At 59.5% G+C, this 22,869-nt stretch overlaps 1 protein-coding gene across 1 annotated transcript in view; it reads left to right on the top strand.

The window, feature by feature from the left end:
• Nucleotides 1–21,483, top strand: part of SMARCC1 (SWI/SNF related, matrix associated, actin dependent regulator of chromatin subfamily c member 1) — an 81,725-nt gene extending 60,242 nt beyond the window's left edge. Inside the window, exons 23-29 of the mRNA XM_029078080.2 lie at nucleotides 532–587; nucleotides 2,342–2,456; nucleotides 3,506–3,660; nucleotides 7,101–7,235; nucleotides 10,120–10,369; nucleotides 19,607–19,768; nucleotides 21,257–21,483. Of these exons, the coding sequence (XP_028933913.1) occupies nucleotides 532–587; nucleotides 2,342–2,456; nucleotides 3,506–3,660; nucleotides 7,101–7,235; nucleotides 10,120–10,369; nucleotides 19,607–19,768; nucleotides 21,257–21,378 (995 nt within the window). The 3' untranslated portion in view covers nucleotides 21,379–21,483. The remainder of the gene's footprint in view (nucleotides 1–531; nucleotides 588–2,341; nucleotides 2,457–3,505; nucleotides 3,661–7,100; nucleotides 7,236–10,119; nucleotides 10,370–19,606; nucleotides 19,769–21,256) is intronic.
• The last annotated feature ends 1,386 nt before the right edge of the window (nucleotides 21,484–22,869 follow it).

Genomic DNA, 22,869 nt, shown 5'->3' with positions numbered 1-22,869 from the left:
CTTCGATCTTGGCGCCATCGGCGGCCGGAAACTCGGTGGAAAAACTCAAACTGGGCGCGTTTCACTCGCTCGCGCGCCGCATTCGGAAGCGATAACCGCCACGCTGACGGGGGGTATCCGTTAAGCGCTTTCCGTCTGCCGAACGCGGTCCTTAAGCCCCGGAGGGGATCGGCGCTTAGAACAGCGCTCGGCACCTGGTAAGCGCTTAACGGATGCCATCGTCGTCATTATACAAGATCGCCAGGTCACACACGGGGGTCACGGTCCAAGTAGGAGGGAGAACGGGTGCGGGGGGCCCCTCTTCCAGATGAGGTAACCGAGGCGCGGCGGCCAAATGGTAGGGCCGGGCAGATACCGTAATCGTCGTCGTCGTCGTCGTCAAGTCCTCGAGGGCCGTGGGCAGACCACAGAGTAGGGTTTGATTTCCCCCGTCCTCTTCCTTCCCACCTCTCCCCTCCGCTACGGTCAGGGAACGGCTTCCCCCTCCTCCGCCGGTTCCCGTTCCATGGTCTCGCGTTCCCTGTCTTGCAGAGGGAGCCGAGGAAGAGAAGATGGAAACCGAAACGGATGGTCAGCAGCCGGAAAAGGTAAAATAGCGTCGGTTCGGTTCTTGAGGCGGGAGGTCCACGGGACGGTATCCACTCCCTTCTCCCAGGAGTCTTCGGAAGGGGGCCGGTCGTGGGAAAGCGTGTGGCCGTACGGAGGCGGCCAGTGCCCACGGGGTGCCGAAGAGGGCGTTAGGCAGAGTCGGTCTGGGCCTTCTAATGACGGCGACGACGGTGATGTTGGTTCGGCGCTTGCTGCGTGCCGGGCCCCGCCATGCGCTGGGGGGTGGATCCGAGCAAGTCGGGTTGGACGCGGTCCCTGTCCCACGTGGGGCTCACAGCCGTGACCCCCGTTTGACATCCGAGGTAACTGAGGCCCAGAGAAGTGAAACGACTGGCCCGCGGTCACCCGGCAGATAGGTGTCGGGGCCAGGATCGGAACCCGGGTCCCTCTACCGGCACACTGCTCCCCCGGGGCCCTTGGAGGCCCCCGGGACCGGAAAACGCACCGAGGAAGATCCTGGGAGAGGGGGTGCACCTCGTCCCTCCAGCAGATCGTAATGAGAGAAGCAGCGGGACTCGGTGGAAAGGGCCCGGGCTTGGGAGTCAGAGGTCATGGGTTCGAATCGCGGCTCTGCCACTTGTCAGCTGTGTGACTGGGGGCGAGTCATTTCACTTCCCGTGCCTCAGTCCCCTCATCTCTAAAAGGGGTCGAAGACTGGGAGCCCCACGGGGGCCAACCTGATGACCCCATATCTACCCCAGCGCTTAGAACACTGCTCTGCACATAGCGCTTAACAAATACGAGCATCATTATCATTAATACCCACACTGTCGGTGAGGTTTGGTAAGCGCTTATCGTGTGGCCGGCACCGTACCAAGCGCCGGGGTGCCCGTCGGATCGCCGGGTCCCACAAGGGGCTTCGCCGTCTAAATTGGAGGGAGAACAGGGATCGCAACCCCCGTTTGGCCAGTACCAAGGCACAGAAAAAAAAAATAATAATAAATGGTGGTATTTGTTAAGCGCTTACTATGTGCAAAGCACTTTTCTAAGCGCTGGGGGATGCAAGGTGATCAGGTTGTCCCACGTGGGGCTCACAGTTTTAAAGCGACTCCTCCACTGTACCTTCTCCCATTCTGTTTCTATCTTCCGTGTTTAGCGGCGTGGCTCAGTGGCAAGAGCCCGGGCTTGGGAGCCAGAGGTCATGGGTTCAAATCCCAGTTCTGCCACTTGTCAGCTGTGTGACTGTGGGCGAGTCACTTCGCTGCTCTGGGCCTCAGTTGCCTCATCTGTAAAATGGGGATTAACCGTGAGCCCCACGTGGGACAACCCGATTACCTGTATCTCCCCCGGCGCTTAGAACAGTGCTCCGCACATAGTAAGCGCTTAACAAATGCCAACGTGTTAGCGTCTTGTTGGTGTCCCCTCTGGACGGTAAGCTCGTGGCGGGCAGGAGACGTGGCTACCAACTCGGTTCCGTCGTACTCTCCCAAGCGTTCAGTACAGTGCTCTGCACACAGTAAGCCCCCGCTAATACCCCCGATTTCCACGGTGATGATACCGAGGCTGGGCGTTGGCGGCGGAGTTAGGATCAGAGCGACGAGTCCGGCTTCCAGTTTTCCGCTCCGACTAATAGTCCGCTCCGCTCTCTGGTGGATCGCGGTCCGGTTCCCACGAGAGTAAGTAGCACGCTTGGTCTTGCTGAAGGTGTAACGCCTACAAAAATGGCCCTTTTTCTTTTTTCCCCTCTTTCCAACATCCTTCCCTCCATCCCGCTCCCCTTTAATCCCTCCAGGTGGAAAACAAGGGAGAGAGTGAGGCAGATGAAGGCGACAAAGCCCAGGATGGCGAGACTGAGAAGAACAGTGAGAAGGAACAAGATGGCGAAGCCAGCGAGGATACTAAATCAGGTAACGGATAATAGCGATGATAATTACGGCACTGCTGGGCGCTTACCGCGTGCCGAGCACTGTTCTAAGCGCTAGGGTAGCCCACAAAGGGCTCCACGCCCTTAATCCCGTGACGGGCGTTGAGCGCTGAATTCTTTTCGGTCGAGAGGATGCTTTCTCTTCTCCCCTCGTCATCCCTGTCCTGAGCGCTGGGGTAGACAGACGCTAATATGACCGGTCACGGTCCTTGACCTTGTCAAGCGCTTACTATGTGCAGAGCACTGTTCTAAGCGCCGAGGTAGGTACGGGGTAATCAGGTTGTCCCACTTGAGGCTCACCGTCTCCCCATTTTACAGATGAGGCAACTGAGGCCCAGAGAAGCGAAGTGACTCGCCCACAGTCACAGCTGCCAAGCGGCGGAGCCGGGATTCGAACCCATGAGCTCTGACTCCCAAGCGCGGGTTCTTTCCACTGAGTCACGCTGCTTCCCGGTACTGGTTAAGCGCTTACTACGTGCAGAGCGCTGTTCTAAGCGCTGAGGGAGATAGAGGGTCATCCGGTCGTCCCACGTGAGGCTCCCCACGTAAATGCCCCTTTCACAGATGAGGTAACTGAGGTACAGAGAAGTGAAGTGACTCGCCCACAGTCGCACAGCTGACACGTGGCAGAGCCGGGAGTCGAACCCGTGACCTCCGACTCCGAAGCCTGTGCTCTTTCCACCGAGCCACGCTGCTTCCTTGTCCCTGGTAGCCTTCGTCCCCATTTGCCGGCCGAGGGGACTGAGGGCCGGGGAAGGGAAATGACTTGCCCAGGGTCACGCAGCAGAGCCGGGACGAGAGCCAGGCCCTTGGCGTCGGCGGCCGTGGCCGGGTCTCGCCCCATTTTCGACGCCCCCCTCGGCATCTTGTAGGATGCCTCGCCCAGAGTAGGAGCTCAGCCAGACGCCGCCGACGGGCGGTAACCCGGCGCCTAGCGTGCGCTCGCCGGGCGCACAGCGCCGTACGTAGAGCCCGGGCGAGCCGAGCTCGGCAGGGCGGTGCCGGTGACGGCGCCGGCGTTGTCGATTGCAGAAGAGAAGGACGCCGAAGAGAGCAAGCAGAACGCCGACGCGTCTAAAGAGAGAGAGAGCGACGTTGGGAAAAAGAAGGTGGAACACGAAATTTCCGAAGGCAACGTCGCCACGGCCGCCGCGGCTGCCCTCGCCTCCGCCGCCACCAAAGCTAAGGTTTGCGATGTTTCCCGTCTTCCCCGACGGCCCGCCTCACCGTCCTTTTGAGTTGCCTTGAGGTAACGGGTTTCACCCGGGCGGTTGTTGATGGTTTTTTAAAGTCGTAATAATAACGGTGGGATTTACCGCGTGCCGGGCACCGTACTGAGCGCCGGGCTGGAGACGAGCAGATCCGGCTGCGGGGCCCACGGTCCTAATCGCGTTTGACGGATGAGGGGACCGAGGCCCGGAGATGTGACGGACGTGGCTCGCCCTGGGGGGGGTCACACGGCAGACACGTGGCGGGGCCGGGATTTGAACCCGGGTCCTTCAGACCCCCAGGCCCGGGCTCTATCCGCTAGGCCACGCCGCCTCTGTGGTCATCGACCTGATTAGCCCGGTCACCAAATCGGGGCGAGCGGGTAATCCTTGGGCTCGTTAAACCGAGCTCCAGCACGGCCCGGGGAGTCAGAAGGACCCGGGTTCTACTCTCGGCTCCACCCCTTGCCTGCTGTGGGACCTTGAATCCGTCGCTTCACTCCTCTGGGCCTCAGTGACCTCATCTGTAAAATGGGCATTGAGAGCGAGAGCCCCACGTGGCACAAGGGACTGTTGTCCAGTCCAGTTAACTTGTGTCTACCCCGGCGCTTGGAACAGTGCTTGGCCCAGAGTAAGCGCTTAACAAGCACCGTGGTGATCATTATTGTCGTTAGGGAAGCCGGGGGGGGGGGGGGGGGTGATTGGGTGATTGGGTGATTTTAATTTTTTTCGGACCCACCTGGAAGAGCGATAGAAGCTATCAGAGCAATAACTTGCTTTTTCACTCGGGCCATTGACGTTCCATCGGGGTTTGGGGTTTTTTTAATGCAAATTCCTTGCAAATCGCTTAGTGCCGTTCTTGTAAACTCAGAGGAGGAGGACTTAAAATAGCTCTTTTAGACATGAATTTGCCAGCTTTTCTGTGGGTGGTTTTCCTTCTGCAAAACGTATAGCGTCGGCCGCGCGGCATATTTCGCCGGCGGTGGAGAGGGAGGCAGGATGTTATCTTCTCCCCTCCACCCCGCTTCCGGATAAATTAATCTTTTTTAAATAGTTTAAAAATGTATTTCGGCTCTCTTCCCGATCAGCTCTCCCTCCCTCTCTCGACCTTCCCAAATCTCCACTTCTCCAGACTCGGTCACGTTCCCGAAGCCGGTTTTCAGGCCGTTCCCTCTCCAAGCGGTCCTGGTCTCTCCGGCGTCTGTTTGCGGTGTAGACTGTAGCTTAATAGCATCATCTCCTCAGAACCGGAGGCTAGCGGTCGTTCGTCGAGAAGGGTTTGGCCCCGGCAGGGACCAGATCGCAAATGATGACGATGATTGTGGTATTCGTTAAGCGCTTACTGTCGGGTCATCACTGCCCGTAAGAATCGCCTCCCGGCACGCGCGGCATCCTGGGAGGACGGGAAGTGATTAGGGAAAGAAAAGCACGTATCTGCGTAATCATTGGTCGACCGACACATTGACTTTTCATTGTTTTCGTCTACAATAGTCGAGCGTTTGCTCTGTGTCACGCACCGCAGTAGATACGACCGTAATTAGGTCGGACCGTCCCCGTTCCCACACGGGGCTCGCAGCCTACAGGTAGGAGGGAGCGCAGGGATTTAGAGTTGAGGGCACTGAGGCACAGACTTGCCTTAGATTCCACAGCAAGGAATCGGGAGAACCGGGATTAGAGACCGGGTCCGGGCTCTTTCCACCGGGCCGCGCTGCTTCTTTTGATAAAGCCGATCCGAACAGACCTGTAACCTGTGAAATCGTATTGGTAGCAGAGTTGGTTTTCATTTTCTTTCCCCCTCTTCCCCACCCCATCCTCCCGCCCCGATAAAAAAGAAGGGTGTGTATCTGCCCTCACAGTCACCTCCCCGGTTCCTGTGGCTTTTCCAGCGAGGAGCCCGGCGATGGTTATGCGGCGATGTCTCCGTGTGTGTTTACGCCAAAGACAGCCAGCCCATCCTCGTGTGCCCCTCCAGTTTCTCTCAGAGAAATCATTTCCTCGTCGCAAATGAGCCCGTCTTTTTCCTTCTCCCATAGCCCCCGGCCCCGGTACGACGGCGGGACGGGGCAGGAAGTCCAACTGGGGAGGTCGAGTCCTCTGGGCTAGTTTGGCGGGCCAGCTGGAGTCCGCCTAAACCTCTCGAATGATCGGTCGGTCACTCGTCTCTACGGAGCGCTTACTCTGTGCAGGGGACCGCACTGAGCGCTTGGGGGAGGACAGTACGACAACATGACGGACCCGTTCCCTGCCCACGGCGAGCTGACGCTCGAGAGGGGGAGAAGGATTGGGTGCTGGAAGTCACTTTGAGGTCCGTGGAATTTGTAAGAGAAGCGGCTGTCCGTCCAGCAACTGGAGAGGGAGAAGGAGAGAGAAAGACAAAAAAAGGCCCGTGGCGGGGAGGGCGATATCTCTGTTCCTTAAATAATAATAATAATAATGACGATGGCATTTGTTAAGCGCTTACCATGTGCAAAGCACTGTTCTAAGCGCTGAGGAGCATCCTCCCCTCGGTCGGTTATCTAATCCCAGAGAAGTTTCTTGGACCCTGGGGGAGCTGGGGGAAAGAGTTAATCTCCGATGGTTCCCAGTCTGTCACTGGGAAAACCATCCACTTTCCCAAACCAATCCCGTGACGATGATAATATTTATTAAACGCTTACTGTGTACCACGCACTTTTCGAAGCGCTGGGGTAGATACAAGGCGATCAGGTTGTCCCACCTGGGGGCTCACAGTCTTCATCCCCATTTTACAGATGAGGAAACTGAGGCCCGGGGAAGTGAAATGACTTGTCACCCAGCCGACAAGAAGCAACAGGAGGCAAACTCAGAGTTGCCAGTGTCTCGGTTAATATTGCCAGTTGCTGTGGCCAACTGGCATCCGCCGGCTCCTTTGGTTTTTGACTTGATCCCCGTTTCCTTGACCCTCTTTGGAATCCGTCCAGGAGTGGTTTGTGGAATCTGCAGTAATAATAATTGTGGTATTCGTTGAGCGCCTTTGATGGGACAAGGGCCGTACTAAACTCTGGGCTTGATAGAATAAAAGGCGCGTAGCCCAAATCCGATCGGCCGGGGGAAGAGAGCCTCTTCGCCGAGCGTTTTCCTCCCTCCCGTCTGTCGGTTTGACTTCAGTCTGTCAGTTGTATTTATTGGGTGCTTGCTGTGTGCAGAGCACCGTACTAAGCACTTGGGAGAGGACAGTATAACAATCAACAGTCACATTCCCTGCCCACAACGACTCACAGGCAACAGAATTCTAATCGTCAGTCAAAAAAGTTGACAGTAGAAAAGCCATAATTAGCGTTTAGTCAACGAGGACCCGGGGGAAATCCAGGCCACCGTTGGCCCCCTCTGTCCCCGCCTTGGTGACACCCACTCTCTCACTCTCTCTCGTTCCAAATGTCTTCCTGCTTTCTTTCTCACAGCATCTCGCCGCAGTCGAAGAGAGGAAGATCAAATCCCTGGTGGCCCTCCTGGTTGAGACTCAGATGAAGAAGCTGGAGATCAAACTTCGTCATTTTGAGGAACTGGAAACGATCATGGACAGGGAGAAAGAAGCCGTAAGTCACGGGAACTAACCACTTGACCACTTAAGTAGTGTCTCCTCCTGTGAGGAAGCCATTTTGTCGTCGTCGTCCCCCGGGCCCGAAACCTAATAAGGCCTTCTGAGACCATCCTCCCACGGAGACTCAAAGCTGAGAGCGACTGGGGTCCGCTGACCGGATTCCTCCCACTCTCCGGCCCTCGGCCACGTTGACGGAATCTATTTCGTCTCTGGTTCTCCGCCTCGGCCCGTTCCGTCATCGTGAGTGCAGAAGAATCCTGGGGAAATTGAAATTGGGTCCTCCCCTCGGTCGGTTATCTAATCCCAGAGAAGTCTCTTGGACCCTGTCTGGCTGTCCAGGAGACCATCCACTTTCCCAAACCAATCCCGCGGTACTAATAATAATGACAGTATTTATTAAACGCTTACTATATGCCAAGCACTGTTCTATGCGCCGGGGTGGATACAGGGTAATCAGGTTGTCCCACGTGGGACTCACAGTCTTCATCCCCATTTTACGGATGAGGTAACTGAGGCACAGAGAAGTTAAGCGGCCTGCCCAAAGTCACCCAGCTGACGGGTGGCGGAGCCGGGATTAGAACCCACGACCTCTGACTCCCGAGCCCGTGCTCTTTCCATTAAATCACACGGCTTCTCCGTGGCCACCTATTTTCTTAGGCTGTGATTCCCCCCACCCCATGAAAGAACGTGGATCGTTGGTTCATTCAGTCGTGTTTATTGAGCGCTGACTGTGTGCGAAGCACTGTACTGAGTGACCGTGTCTCCTTCCCACCGGTGGATTCTAGTACATTGCCCTGCACACGTTAAGCAAACAGTAATAATAACTGCATCTTTTTAAGTGCTTACCCTGTATCGAGCACTGTTTAGCCGTGGGATTGATCCGAGATGATTAATCGAGTTGGACACCGTCCCTGTCCCAGATGGGCCTCAGTTGTGATAGGAGGGAGTAGGAATGAATCCCCACTTAATAGATGAGCAAACCGAGGCACAGAAAGATCACGGCTGGGTGACTTTGGGCAAGTCACTCAACTTCTCTGTGCCTCAGTTACCTCATCCGTAAAATGGGGATGAAGACCGTGAACCCCACGTGGGACAACCCGATCACCTCGCATCTACCCCGGCGCTTAGAACAGGGCTCGGCTAATAGTAAGCGTTTAATAAATATCATTATCATGGGATTGCAGACCAGTGGCAGAGCCAGGGTCCTCTGACTCCCGGGCCCGGCCTTCTTCCAGCAGCAACCCCCCTCGACGCCCACCAACCAATCAACAGAAATATCTCAAACGGCGATAGAGGGGTCTTTTGCCTGCTGGTTCCTTGGGAAAAACGGCTCCCACCCGCCCGGGGCCGGGCGCCCGTAAATCTAGTTCACGCGCGACTGATCCGTGGTCCAGCTCACAGCCTGGTACAGATACGCTTTTAGGCCGCCGGCACTTTTAGCCCGTCGATGGAGTCGTCTTTCCCGGGTTAAAGATAAGCTTGTGTTCCCCTCGAGCAAAAAAGGTCTAATGCCTCCTCTGGAATCTGCCTCTCCTCTCCTGCCTTTTATCAGCTCCCCTCACAAGCCCACGTCCTCTGCTTTCTCGCAGTTCCGTTTCCCTGTGCCGGGATGTTGGGACAACAGGGACCCTTTTTGTCGTTTGGGGGCGGGGGAGGAGAAGGGGCACAGGCGGGGACAAGGGGCTTCGAGAGGGATGGAAAGGCAAGAGTCGGTCGCCTCCCGCCCCTCCGGGATTGTTTGCAGCTCTGTCCTGGGGGCTGTGGGAGCGATTCACCTCCGAACCTTCTGCCCCCTATTGAATTTATCAGATACGCTCCATTTCCCCCATTGGCGATTTCATCCGCCCTTGAAACGGCCTCCACACAGTAACCGGTTAAGTTCGCCAAGGACAAAAGAACCATAGCACGAAGGCGACGCCTTGCATACTGACGGGGAAACAGCCAGCCGCATCGTTTCCCCGTCTGGCCTTCTGCAGCGGCAGAAGGCGATTTTTTTTTGTTGTTGTTGCGGTTCAGTCGGAGGTGGAGATGCCCGTCCCCCGCTCCCCCCCACCACCACCACCGATTTTCCTTCCCGCCGACTCCGTTTGTCGGAGACTACCTGCTTCCTACATCAGACGTTTCCAGCGAAATCTTGGCTCTTGGCCGGGAATTTTAAGGACAAGCGGTCAAAGGCTGAAACGCTCCACCGAGCTCCTTCCGGTCTTCCATGCTGCTGCCAGACTTTGGAGGATGTCGGCTCTTTCTGCCCCTCACCCCCATCTCCCCTGTCTCACTTGCCCCGTCTCTCTCGCCCCGCCCCCTCCTCTCTCGCTCCGTCTCTCTCGCCCGGTCTCCCCCATCTCTCGCCCCGTTTCCCCATCTCTCGCTCCGTCTCTCTCACCCCTTCTCCCCATCTCTCGTCCCATTTCCCCGTCTCTCTCGTCCCCGTCTCCCGTCTCTCCGTCTCTCTCGCCCCTATCTCTCTCACCCCGTCTCCCCCTCCCCTCAGTCTCTCTCCAGTACAAGAACCGGAGAGGAGCCCGGGTCACCCTTGAGCTCGTCCCACAGCCGTGTCCGGCTTTGCCGTCTGCGGGCTCCTCTCTGGGAGAGGCCTCGCAGTAGGTAGAGTAGGTAGAGGAAGGAGCGGGAGAGCAGCTTCGCCCCAGCACGGGCCGCCCGGGCGAGCCCGGGTACTGTTCCTTCAGCGGTGCCGAAGCCGGTCCTCGTACCACGGCTGTCCCCGGGTCTCATTCGGCCATCGGGCGGGCTCCCGGCCTCCCCTCCGCCCGGCCCCAGATGCGAGCGGAGGCGAGGGGCGGACCGCCCCCTGCCCCGGCCGCACCCCCCGAACCCCCGGGGGCTCTGAACAAGCGTGTGCTCTTCCGGTCCCGTTGCAGCTGGAGCAGCAGAGGCAGCAGTTACTCACGGAGCGCCAGAACTTCCACATGGAGCAGCTGAAGTACGCAGAGCTCAGGGCCCGCCAGCAAATGGAACAGCAGCAGCACGGGCAGAGCGCTCCCCCAGCCCACCAGCACATGAACCCGCTCGGGGGAGCGGCCGGCCATCCGGGCATGCTGCCCCACCAGCAGCCCCCGCCCTACCCCATGATGCACCACCCGATGCCCCCTCCGCACCCGCCGCAGCCAGGTAAGGCCCCCCCCCCCCCCCCCGGCCCCCGTCGCCTTTCGTTCCGGGGTTATTCTCGGCGGGTCCCGGAGAGCGGGTCTCCCATCCCCACAGCGGGCCCGGCAGCCCGAGGCCGGAGCGGGAATCGAATCTCGGCTCCGAGGCCCCAGCTCGGAGAGGTCACGGTGAGGCCGGGAGAATTGAGGACCGAGGAGCTCTGAACCCTCGGCTCTCGCCCCGCTCTCTCGGGCCCGAGGTTTCCCGCCGAAAGGCGGGAGTAAAATAACGCCTCTCTCTCGCCCTTCCTCATCGAGATGGGTTGAGGGGAGACGACCTCAGCCCGGTAGAAGATGAGCGCTCCGTGAATCGATAGCGGTATCGGCACACGGCCGCGATGATGGTCCTCCGGTGCCTTGGCGGCAATTCCTCGGACTGATTTGGGAATTGTTACTCGGCTTCCTTTTCCTCAGCAGCTCCCGTGTTGGCCGCCGACCTCGAGAGGAGGTCGGCTTGTCGTGTGCTCCTGGCCACCTGGTACAGACCGCGGCTTTGACAGCTGGCGAGAGCCCCACGCTGTCAGTCGAGGAAGTCATTAAAGCCCTTTTTTTAATGGTATCGGTTAAACACGTAGTGTGCGTCAGACACTGTTCTAAGCACTGGAGTAGGGACAAGTCGATTAGGCCAGGCACGGTCCCCGCCCCGCGTGGGGCTCCCCGTCTTAGTACGAGGGAGAACACGTGTCCCCGTTTCACGGTTGAGGAAACCGAGGCCCAGAGAAGTGAAGCGCCTCGCCCGAGGTAATGGTAATAATAATAATGTCGGTATTTGTTAAGCGCTTACTATGTGCAGAGCGCTGTTCTAAGCGCCGGGGGAGACTTAAGAGGGTCATCAGGTTGTCCCACGTGAGGCTCACAGCCTTCATCCCCATTTTACTTTTGAGGTCACTGAGGCCCAGAGAAGTGAAGTGACTCGCCCACCGTCACACAGCTGCCGAGTGGCAGAGCCGGGATTCGAACCCACGTCCTTCTGACTTCTCCCTTCAGTCAGCCGACCGATGGACGGTGTTCGTCGAGCGCTTACTCTGTGCGGAACACTAAGCCCTTGGGCGAACATAGTATAACAGGGTAGAAAGACACGTTCTCTGCCCACGGGGGGCTCAGAATCTAGAGGACATCAGCGGTTCCAGCTCTTTTTGATGCTTTTGTTCTTCCCGAGTGTCTGGATCGATCAGTCCGTCGATCGGTGGTATTTACTGGGCGCTTACTACGGGCAGAACGCCGTGCGCTCGGCGACCTAGTCAGACGAGCAGGAGCGGATAAAAATGTGAGGAACTTTAGTGGGGGGGGATTCTGTCCCCCCTCCTCCCCTCTGCTCATTAGGGCGGGAAGGTTGTCCTCCAGTGCTCTCGAACTGTACTTTCCCAAGTGCTTAGCACATAGTAAACGCTCAACAAATCCCACTGACGGTGACGGCGACGACGATTCCTGGGAAGTCTCCGCATGGCATTCAGTGATCTGCCCCTGCGGGAAGGTGAACTTCATGCGGCTAGTAATTATAATTTGTTAAGCGCTTAACTACGTGCAGAGCGCTGAACTAAGCGCTGGGGTGGACACAAGCAGATCGGGTCGGACACGGTCGCTGCCCCGCGTGGGGCTCACGGTCTCGATCCCCATCTTACAGACGAGGGGACCGAGGCCGAGAGGAGGGAAGTGACTCGCCCGAGGTCACCCAGCGGACAAGTGGCGGGGCCGGGATGAGAACCCGTGACCTCCTCTTGTGGGCTGTAGCTACTCCGCTGTGCTGCTTCTGTTTCTGCTGATGCGTAGTTCTGCGCCGCGTTACCCAGTGGTCTCTCAGATATCAGCCGGTAAAGGAAGAGGGAGGACCGGGATCGGCAGAAGCTAGAGAAACATCCCAGAGGGTTTTCTTTTCGACGGGATTCGCCGTGCGCTTTCCGCGTGCCAGGCGCCGTCCTGAACGCCGGGGTAGATTCAGGGCAGTCGGGCTGGACCCGGACCCCGTTCCACGTGGGGGCTGACGGCCTTAATCCCCGTTTTGCGGACGAGGCAGCCGAGGCCCAGAGGAGGGAAGTGACTCGCCCGAGGTCACCCAGCAGCCAAGGGGCAGAGCTGAGATTAGAACCCAGCTCCTCCTGACTCCCGGGCGCGGGTTCTCTCTACCGTGCCACGCCGCTGCTGCTTCTAAATCCTCTTCCCAAAGGGGCAGTCGGAACACACCTCACTCCCCTTCCCTGGGAAGCAGCTCAGTGGAGAGAGCCCGGGCTTCGGAGTCAGAGGTCGTGAGTTCGACCCCCGGCTCTGCCACTTGTCGGCTGGGTGACTGTGGGCGAGTCACTTCACGTCTCTGTGCCTCACTGACCTCATCTGGAAAATGTGAGCCTCACGTGGGACGACCCGATTACCCCGTATCTCCCCCAGCGCTTAGAACAGTGCTCTGCACGTCGTAAGCGCTTAACCAATGCCAACGTTATTATTTCCCCGCCTCCCCATACGGTTCCCCATCCAAAGCTTCCGACCCTGGCCTCGCGGCTCTCCCGTGGCCGACGGTCCGCCTTCCGCTGATCGGCTGACCGCCGGACGCTCCTCCGTTGTCGTATTTATTGAGCGCCTGCTCTGTGCCGAGCACTCTGCTAAGCGCTCGGGAGGCCACAGTAGAACAACAGACACGTTCCCCGCCCACAGCGAGCTTACGGCTTAGAAGGGGAGACAGACATGAATAGAAATGAATTAATTGCCCTCCACTCTCCCCCCTCCAACCTTCACCGCCGCCTTCACGACCGTCCTTAAAGCCTCCCTCCTTCACAAGGCACGACCCCCCCCCCCCCGCCCTTCCCCGACAGCACTCTTGCTGCCGGGTCAGGTCGTTGATCCCCTCGTGTTTGATTTCTGTTTCCGTTTCTCCAAATCTCGGGCCGGGTGCTCGGCCCCGCTTCTGTCGGCTCCCCAAAGCAGCCAGCGCCGGGCCCCGAAACCCCGGGAGCCCAGTAGATACCGTCGAGGAGGATAGACAGCCCTCCTTGGGAAACCGGTCCCCGGGGTTTGGATTTTAGGAACGGTCGAGTGAAGGTGAGCGGCCAACCTGAGGGAGGCGTTCCGTCTCTCCCTCGACAGTCGAGCGGGCCGGGCATCGGCGGCGGAGCCGGAGCTGACGGGAATTGAGGCCAGTCGGCCCGACGCCAAGGAGATGCCTCCTGCCTTCTGCAGGCTCGGCGTGCTGGGAGCGTGGGGGTCTGGCGGCGGGAAGGCCAGTGGCAACTCTCCATTCAAGACACGGGGGCTTGTTTTCTCTACGGTAGACCGTAAGCTCGTGCTCCGGGCCGTAAGCTCCTCCTCCGGGCCGTAAGCTGGCCCTCCGGGCCGTAAGCTTGCCCTCCGGTCCGTAAGCTTGCCCTCCGGGCCATCAGCTCCTCCTCGGGGCCACAAGCTCCTCCTCCGGGCCGTAAGCTCCTCCTCCGGGCCGTAAGCTCCTCCTCCGGGCCGTAAGTTCGCCCTCCGGGCCGTAAGCTAGTCCTCCGGGCCGTAAGCAAGCAGCGTGGCTCAGTGGAAAGACCTCGTGGGTTCGAATCCCAGCTCTGCCACATGTCCGCTGTGTGACTGTGGGCGAGTCACTTCTCTGTGCCTCAGTTCCCTCATCTGGAAAATGGGGATTAAGACTGTGAGCCGCACGTGGGCAACCTGATGACCCTGTATCTCCCCCAGTGCTTAGGACAGTGTTCTGCACATAGTAAGCGCTTAACAAATACCGATATGATTTTAGAGAGGCGGCGTGGCTCAGTGGAAAGAGCCCGGGCTTGGGAGTCGGAGGTCATGGGATCACGTCCCGACTGTGCCCCTTGTCAGCTGTGTGACTGTGGGCGAGTCACTTCACTTCTCTGGGCCTCAGTTCCCTCATCTGGAAAATGGGGGTGAAGACCGTGAGCCTCACGTGGGACGACCTCATTCCCCTGTATCTATCCCAGCGCTTAGAACAGTGCTCTGCACGTAGTAAGCGCTTAACAAATACCAACATTATTATAAGCTCCTCCTTGACCCTCTTCCAGACCGTCAGCCCCCTCCTCCAGCCAGCCCTCCTGGGAGGAAAGACCCCCTTCGGGCACCAGGTCCCTGCGGGCGGAATTTAGGGGCAGCCGAGTAGAGCGGAGCGGCCAACCCTCCTCCTCCAGCCCATCTGCTCGCTGTGGGCGGGGGATGTGTCTGCCGACCCTGTTATATCGCACTCTCCCAAGCGCACTTAGCCCAGCGCTCTGCACACAGTGAGCACTCAGTAAATGCCACTGATGACGAGACTGGCTTCAGGTGGCCGGGCTCCACCTCGAGCGGGTTGGCTGATTTCGCAGCCGGGGCGGGCAGGGCCGACACGGCGTAACGGGCGGCCTGGCCGGAGCGAGCCGCCGGGGCTGCCCGCCGTGCCTCGCCGGGGAATTCCGAGTTGGCCGCGACCGGCCGAGGCCCCCGAGCCGTTGACCGCCCCGTCTCCGCGTGGGCGGTCGGGGGACCGGAGCAGGGTCGCCGCCTAAATCATCTTCAGTGAATTAATTGTGCTAAAGAGAAAGGACAGAAATACAATGCGGGAGGGAGGGGGGGGACCCGCCCTCCCCCTCTGGGGACTTCATGGTAAATGAGTTCTTCCGGTTAATTATTCACAGCTCTCGGAGCAGCGGGACTTGAGGGGAAAATCCTCGTTTTGGAAGACGGGAGATTGGTTTTAGTAGCGACGTAGATGTCTGATTATTGAAATTTTGGTAATGGTGTTTGTTCGGCGCTTACCGTCCTAACCGCTGGGGTAGATGAAAGCAGAATCGCACTGGACACGATCCACGGCCCCCCGGGGGACTCGTGGTGTTGATCCGCGTTTTGTAGATGAGGTAAGGGAGGCCTAGAGGAGTGAGGTGACCTGCCCAAGGTCAGCCAGCGGATGAGCGATGGAGCCGGAATTAGAACCCAGGTTCTTCCGACTTGCGGGCCCGGGCTCTACCCGTTAAGGCATCTCCGGGAGAAGTCACCCTGACGACCGTCCCCGCCCCTTCCCCCACCCGCACCACGGACCTGGCACAATTAGAGTACCCCGTTAGATGACTCTCAGTCGGCGATGTTTATCGCAGAGCTCTGTAGTAAGCGCCCGGGAGAGGACGGTACAGTAGGATTGGCGGACACGTTCCCGGCCCACGAGAGGAAACTCTTCGTCCAATTCGCTTGTATCCCCCCCCAGCACTTAGTACAGTTCCTGGCACGTAGTAAGCGCCGAACACACACCGTGATTATTAGGAGAGGGCTCGGGGACCCCAGGGTCCCCCCTCCCCCCCCCCGTCACCACGCCGACTGTCCTCCTCCCCGCCCCGAACGTCCAAGAGGGGAGGAAGCGCTGGCTTCCGGACGCCTCTCCAGCGGAGAGGAAGTGGGTTCCGACCCAAAAACGGAGCGGGCTTCCCTCGGAGCCCCCCAAAACTCCTCCGCAGGGAGCGGAGCGCGAGCCCCGTTTCCTGGCGTCCGGGTTCCCCCCGCTCCGACGCGCCTCGCTCTGCCGCCGTTCTGTTCCACTGGGGACCCAGCCAAGGGCCGTGGGTGGATTCGCTAATGAAGGAGCGCCGCGTGCCAGACCTCGGAGGTGCCCAGATTTTTCCTTCACCCGGCCCCGACTCCCGCTAACCTTGAATAATGGCAGATGCCTTCCAGGAGTAGTGATGGGAGTAACACACTTCGGGAAAACAGCTAATAAACCCCGGAGTGTGTGAGGTGAGATCTAATTTTAACGAACCTTTCCATTCCTCTCGCTTCACAAGTCTGCCGTTTTCAAGTCCTTATGTAGGTCAGCTGTAGCTTTGGTGCTCTGGAGAGTTTTTCTCTCTTTTTTTATTTTCCCCCTTCCCCTCCGCGAGGGGAAGGAAAAAGAAAATCAGATGATTTTTAGTGGGAAAACGATTTTTTGCCTTGCCGAGGGTGGGTGTTCACGTTGGTTTGAGCTCGGAGTGGGCTGGCAACCGGGAGGGAATAATTTGGACCTCGGAGGTGGGTTCGGTAGCTCTTCGTGGAGGCTCCCCGGACGGAGAGCAGCGGAGTCGGGCCGTGGACCCGGGTCCCCCCGACTCCCAGGCCCGGGCTCTAGCCACGAGGCCACGCCGCTCCTCGTTGGCAGCGGGGGAGGGTTTTAGAGAAAAGCGAGGTTTGGGGGGGCGTTTTTCCAGCGGACACGTGGAATCCACAGGGACAGATGGGCGATATCTCCTCAGCCGCAGGCTCCACTTGGCCAGCAAGTGCTCCGCGCGGGGAGCAAGGTGAATTTGCGAAGGCGGGCGGTGGCGTCGGCCTCTCGGGGCTCCCTGCCAGCTTGATGGGCGGCGGGCATGGGGAGGCGGGCCGGAGAAACCCAGGGCCTCGCTCCACCGCCTGAAAATAGCCTCCGGCTCCAGCTGGTCATCACTTGACCACGGGGGTGTCAGGCAGTCCGTCGTATTCATCGACCGCAGAGCCTGGTACCAAGCACTTGGGAGAGGACGACAGAAGAATAGACACCTTCCCTGCCCACAGTGAGCTTACACTCTAGAGGGGGTGACAGACATCGGTAGAAATAAATGAAATCCAAGTGTGGACGTAAGTGGTGTGGGCCTGGGATAAATAAAGGGAGCGAGTCGGGGGGACGCAGAAGAGAGTGGGAGAAGAGGAAAATAACAATATTGGTATTTGTTAAGCGCTTACTATGTGCAGAGCACCGTTCTAAGCGCTGGGGGGAGATCCAGGGTCATCGGGTTGTCCCACGTGGGGCTCCCAGTGTTCATCCCCGTTTTCCAGATGAGGTCACTGAGGCCCAGAGAAGTGAAGCGACTCGCCCACGGTCACCCAGCTGACAAGCGGCAGAGCTGGGAAAGAGGGCTTAGCGTCGGTTGGTAACCCTTCTCCGCTCCCCCCATCTCAGTCAATCCGTGGTGTTTACTGAGTGCTCACTGTGTGCAGAGCACTGGACTAAACACTCGGGAGAGGTCGGTATAACTGAGCGGGGGTGGACTGGTTCCCCGCCCACAGCGAGCTTACGGTCTACTGGGGGAGACGGTCCTTGTCTACTTGTCTCGATGCCCGTCCCCCCGCTTCTACACCGTGAGCCCGCTGTGGGCGGGGATTGTCTCTATTTGTTCTTCAGTGGTGCTCTCCGGGTGCTTAGTACAGTGTCGTGCACCCAGTCAGCGCTCGATAAATATGATCGAATGACATGAATAATATAAACTACGGATATGGCCATAATCGCTGTGGGGGCCGAGGGAGGGGTGAATCAAGGAGGCAGATGGAAGCGAAAGGGCGGACTCTCCCGATTTTGAATTTGGGTCCCGCCTTCCGTCTTAACAGTAATTAATCAACGTTGGTATTAAGCGCTTGCTACGTGCAGAGCACCGTTCTAAGCGCTGGGGGAGATACAGAGTAATCAGGTTGTCCCACGTGAGGCTCACAGTTAATCCCCATTTTCCAGACGCGGGAACTGACGCCCGGAGAAGTGAAGTGACTCGCCCACGGCCACACCGCTGACAAGCGGCGGAGCCGGGATTCGCACCCATGACCTCTGACTCCCAAGCCCGGGCTCTTGCCACTGAGCCACGTTGCTTCCCTCATGTACTGAGTACACACCCTCACGTCTGCACTGAGCCCCTGCTTTGGGCAGACCCTTCCCCGGGGCGCTCGGGAGTAGGGACGTAGAAGATAAAAGTCCCCGCCGTCGAGGAACCTGCGGTCCGATCAGTCAGTTTGGTCTTTAATTGAGCGCTTACCCTGTGCAGAGCACTTGGGAGAGTGCCGTACGAGAGAAATTAGATTCGGTCCCTGCCCATTAATGAGCTTAGGGTCTAGAGGGGGAGGCAGACATTAATGTGAATACGATTTAATAATACGATGGGGGAGAAAGCAGGCGCGTTGGCAAAACGGGCAGTCGTAGGGGAGCAGGAAGCACAGGAAGAGACGATTAAAAACTGAAGTGAGCGACTAAAGCGGAAAAGTAGCTCCCCCCACGAGCACCGTCCGTATCCATAGAAGCAGCGTGGTTTAATAATGATGGTATTTGTTAAACACTTACTATGTGCAGAGCACCGTTCTAAGCGCTGGGGTAGACGCAGGGTCGTCGGGTTGCCCCACGTGGGGCTCACGGTCTTCATCCCCATTTTCCAGATGAGGGAACTGAGGCCCAGAGAAGTCAAGTGACTCGCCCACAGTCACCCAGCTGACGAGCGGCAGAGCTGGGATTCGAACCCATGACCTCTGACTCCAAAGCCCGGGCTCTTTCCGCTGAGCCGCTCTGGTTTAGTGGCTAGAGCCCGGGCCTGGGAGTCAGAAGGACCGGGGTTCTAATCGCGGCTCCGCCACTCGCCTGCTGTGTGTGACCTTGGGCGAGTCACTTCACTTCTCTGGGCCCCTTCTGTCAAACGGGGGTGAAGACCGTGAGCCCCGTGTAGGACAGCCCGATTGCATCCAACCTGATTGGCTCAGTGCCCGGCACATAATAAGCGCTTAGCAAATACCTTTAAACAAACAAACAAAAAAAACCCCACCAAGTGGTAACTGGTTTTCAGTTTGATGGTTAAAGGGAGATGCAGGAGACCCATCACGATTCTTCGTTCTCTTGGGGTCGCCTATAATGTCAAACAGCGAGGGGGAGCCTATTTAGAGCCTGGGCGTCCGTCCTTCTGGGGTGAGACTGCTTTTGCTTTTTTGCCCCCCATCCCACGCCCCCAAAAGAGGGGCTAAAGCCCAGTTCAGTCCCACAGGGAGAGCCCAGCCCAGTGATACCTGCCCATCCCGGATTCTGAATGGGGCTCTGAAAGTGACCCAGTTAAAACCATTCATCCCTGGCCCGCGTGCGGGTTGGACGGTCAAAGACCCCCTTTCTTCTCCCTCGGCCCTCATCCTCGGTGTCGTATGTCCTCAGGAAGACGGCCGACAATCCGCCCTTTCTACCCAAACCCCGGCCGAAGCGAGCTCCTCTTCTTCTCGCTCCTCGCCCCCGGGAGGTGTTTCTTTTCAGCGGCTTCTCCCAGCTGCCCGCGCGCCAGGGGGATTGGGAGCTATCAGGAGCCCAGTGTTCGTTCCTTCGGGGCCCACCGGCCGCAGATGGCCGTTGGCGTCATTCCGAGGCCCCGGGCCAGTTGCGGGCTTCCCCGCCCGGGAATTCTGAAGCGGCGGGTCATCCGGTGCCCCCCGGCCGCGCTCCGCCCCCCGGCCCGCTGACCCGGTTTTCACCCGACTGTCGGATGCTTCCTCGCAGGTCAGATGGCGGGCCCCGGCTCCATGATGCCCGGCCGCATGATGCCGGCCGTCGCGGCCACCATCCACCCCTCCGGAGGGGGCCCCGCCCCGCCCGGCCTGCCGCCGATGCCCGGAAACATCATCGGACCGCGGGCGCCCCTCGCCGCGCCCAACGGCATGTGTAAGCGACGTGCGGGGAGCCCCTCCGGCCGGGGGTCCCGGGAGAGCGGGGGGCCGACGGGAGGGTCGAGGCCTCCTCGGTCGGTCGAGCGACTCGCCCCCGAGCCCCGTCCGCGGGCCTGGCGGCGCCCGCGAGGCGTCAGGGCGGGCCCCGGCTCGTCCGCGGCCGCCCGCGGGCCTGAGGTTGGGAATTGGAGGGCCCCCCCCCCACCCGGGGCGAGGCTCGGTCCCCTCCCGTTGGAGCGGGTCCCATCCCCGGAGATCTCTTCCTCTGCGGCCGCCACGCGGAGGCCACGACCACGGGGGATGCGATGGCGGCGAGGGATGGGGCGGGGTCTCGCCTCCCGCCCTCGCTTTCCCGAAAAGAAACGTTTTGGGGGGGTGAAACTCCACCCGCTTGGGAGCGTGGAACTGTCCCCTGCTGGCACATCCGATCCTCAGCCCTCGCCTCCGTGTTTAGCCAGCTGGATTTAGGCTTTTTTTTTAAAAAAAAAGAACGGTATCTGTTAAGCTCCCTACTATGTGTTGAACACCGTTCTAAGCACTGGGCTCTCTGTCCGTCCCCCGGGGCGGGAACGGCGCCCAGCCAAGCCAGCACGAGAAGCGGCGCCCAGACCTGGGTTCTAATCCCAGCTGCCGCCTGACCCTGGGCGAGTCGCTTCTCTGGGCTTCGGTCCCCTCGTCTGTAAAATGAGGAATACGGTGAGCCCCCCGCGGGACAGGGACCGGGTCCACCCCGGTCCTCGGTACGGTGCCTGGTACGTAGTAAGTGCTCCACAATAGTAATAATAGTAATTATGGCATTTGTTAAGCGCTTACGTTCATTCATTCATTCAGTAGTATCTATTGAGCGCTTCCTATGTGCAGAGCACTTTACTAAGCGCTTGGAATGGACAGATCGGTGACAGATACAGTCCCTGCCCTCTGACGGGCTTACGGTCTGATCGGGGGGAGGCGGACAGACGAGAACAATAGCAATAAATAGAATCGAGGGGATGAACGTCTCATTAAAACAATAGCAAATAAATAGGATCAAGGCGATGTACATCTCATTAACAAATAGGGTAATGAAAATATTTACAGTTGAGCGGACCGGTGCAGTGCCGAAGGGAGAGGAGCAGAGGGAAGGGGGGGAAAAGAGGGCTTAGCTGAGGAGAGGTGAACGGGGGCTAGAGGGGGAGCAGAGGGAGCCGAGGCGCTGGGGAGGATATAAGGTGATCAGGTTGTCCCACGTGGGGCTCACGGTCTTAATCCCCATTTTCCAGATGAGGTAACTGAGGCCCAGTGAAGCGACCTGCGCAGAATCAGCCAAGTGACCGAACTGGGATGTGAACCCACGACCTCCGACTCCCGGGGCCGTGCTCCTTCCGCTGAGCCGCGCTGCCTCCCCTAAGTCCCGCAGTTGTCGGTATCGCGAGCCACGGGCCCGCACGGCCGTGTCCCCAGCGCCGCCCTCACTGACATCCCCTCTCTCTCTTCCGCCTTGCAGATCCCCCTCCGCCGCAGCCCCAGCCACCGCCGGCACCCCAGCAGCAGCAGCCGGCGCCGGCCGCCGACGGGGTCCCTCCGCCTCCGGCGGCCGCGCCCGCCGCCTCCTCGGCCGCCCCGTAGCGGGTCAAGCCGCGGGGAACCTCCGGGTCCGGTCCCCGGGGCCGCCGCCGTGGGGATGAGACTCGTATTCCTCGGTTTCCTTCTGTTTCCCTTCAGGGTTCTTCCACGTCGTCCCCCCCCCCCCCCCCCCCCCGTCCCAACCTCCTCTATCTCCCGGGGTCCCCTGGTCCGATGCGCTCCGTCGGGAGGGGCGGGCTGGTTTGCGGGGGTGGCTCAGAAGGGGGCCGTCCCCACCTGAGTCTCGTAGCCCTGACCGACCTGCGCTCTGCCGCGGTTTTAACTCCGCCTCGGTGCTTCTGCGGGCCCCTTTTAATCTCGTCATAGTTGTTATCGTTGCTGTTTTCTCTTAAGGGAGAGGAATCTGGTTCATCGGGCCCTCAGAGGAGGCAGGGGGCCGAGGGGCGTCCGACCCGAGGAGCCCCTTTTCGGCTTCCCGGGAAGGATAGGGGGTGGGCGGCCGTCCTGGAAACCCACCCGGCGGGGCCCGCAGAAGCACCGAGCGGGGCCCGATACTGGGGGGAAGGGGCCCCCTCTGCGGCCCGGGCCACGCGGCGGTCCCCGGGACCTTTCCCTGACCGGCCTCGTCTATTTTCAGGTCACACTGTCTCTCCCTTGACTCGCTTCGTTAGCGAAACGTCATCTCCCCCCTCCACCCCAGTTCAGCGGGCAAGCCGGAAGTGAAGCATCTGGAATTCGCTCACTCTCTTCCCCGGGATTGCTCGTTCTGACTTTCTATGCAGATCTTCTTTCGTGTTTTTATTGGGGGTGGGGGGTGGGGGTGGTTTTTTTTTCCCTCGGGCCGTTCCCTGGAATGGGGGCCGGTGTCCCCATCCCTCCCCGGGATGCCCGGGAAGCTTTCGGGAGCCGGGGGCAGGAGGCAGCTGAGGAGTCGAGCCCGTCGGTCACTGTTTCGGAGGCACTCTCTTTCCTCCTTTCCCTCCTAGCCTCCCTTCCCTCCTCCCACTTTATAAAAAGCTGAAAAAGGACAAAAAAAAAACCAAACAAAAAAAACGGTAGATAGGTGAAGTTCTAGCGGACAGGACTCGGTCTGGATGGCGGCAGGGGTGGCGTGAGCCAGGGCGGGCGGAATCCGGCAGAAGCGGTACTTGGGGTCCGGCTGTGGGATCCCGGCAGCGCTCGGCCCCTCACCCCGTCGCCTTCCGAGCTCTCTCGCGTGCCACCTTTCGCCGGACTCGGGCGGGAGGCGCCGGGGCGGCCGTCGGGGAAGGGGCCGGGCAGCTACGTGGAAGCCGCCGCGGGGACCCCTCTCCACCTCTCTAGGGGAGAGACACCGAGATGCCTTAATTGCCGGCCCGGTTTGGCCCGCGAGGTCCCGCTCCCGGCCCTCAGAGGACAGCGACTTGGGCGTCGTCTCGGCCTCCGTCCGGTCCGAGCCCTCCCGGGACCTCTCGCTTTTCGTTCTCGAGGGGCGGTTCGGGGGGAAGGGGGTGGGGGGGGTGGCGGGGGGCGGTGGGATGTTCTGTATAATCT

This window comes from Ornithorhynchus anatinus, chromosome 13 (assembly GCF_004115215.2).
Source record: "Ornithorhynchus anatinus isolate Pmale09 chromosome 13, mOrnAna1.pri.v4, whole genome shotgun sequence".
Classification (NCBI taxonomy): domain Eukaryota; kingdom Metazoa; phylum Chordata; class Mammalia; order Monotremata; family Ornithorhynchidae; genus Ornithorhynchus; species Ornithorhynchus anatinus.
This window is presented reverse-complemented; position numbering and strand designations above follow the sequence as displayed.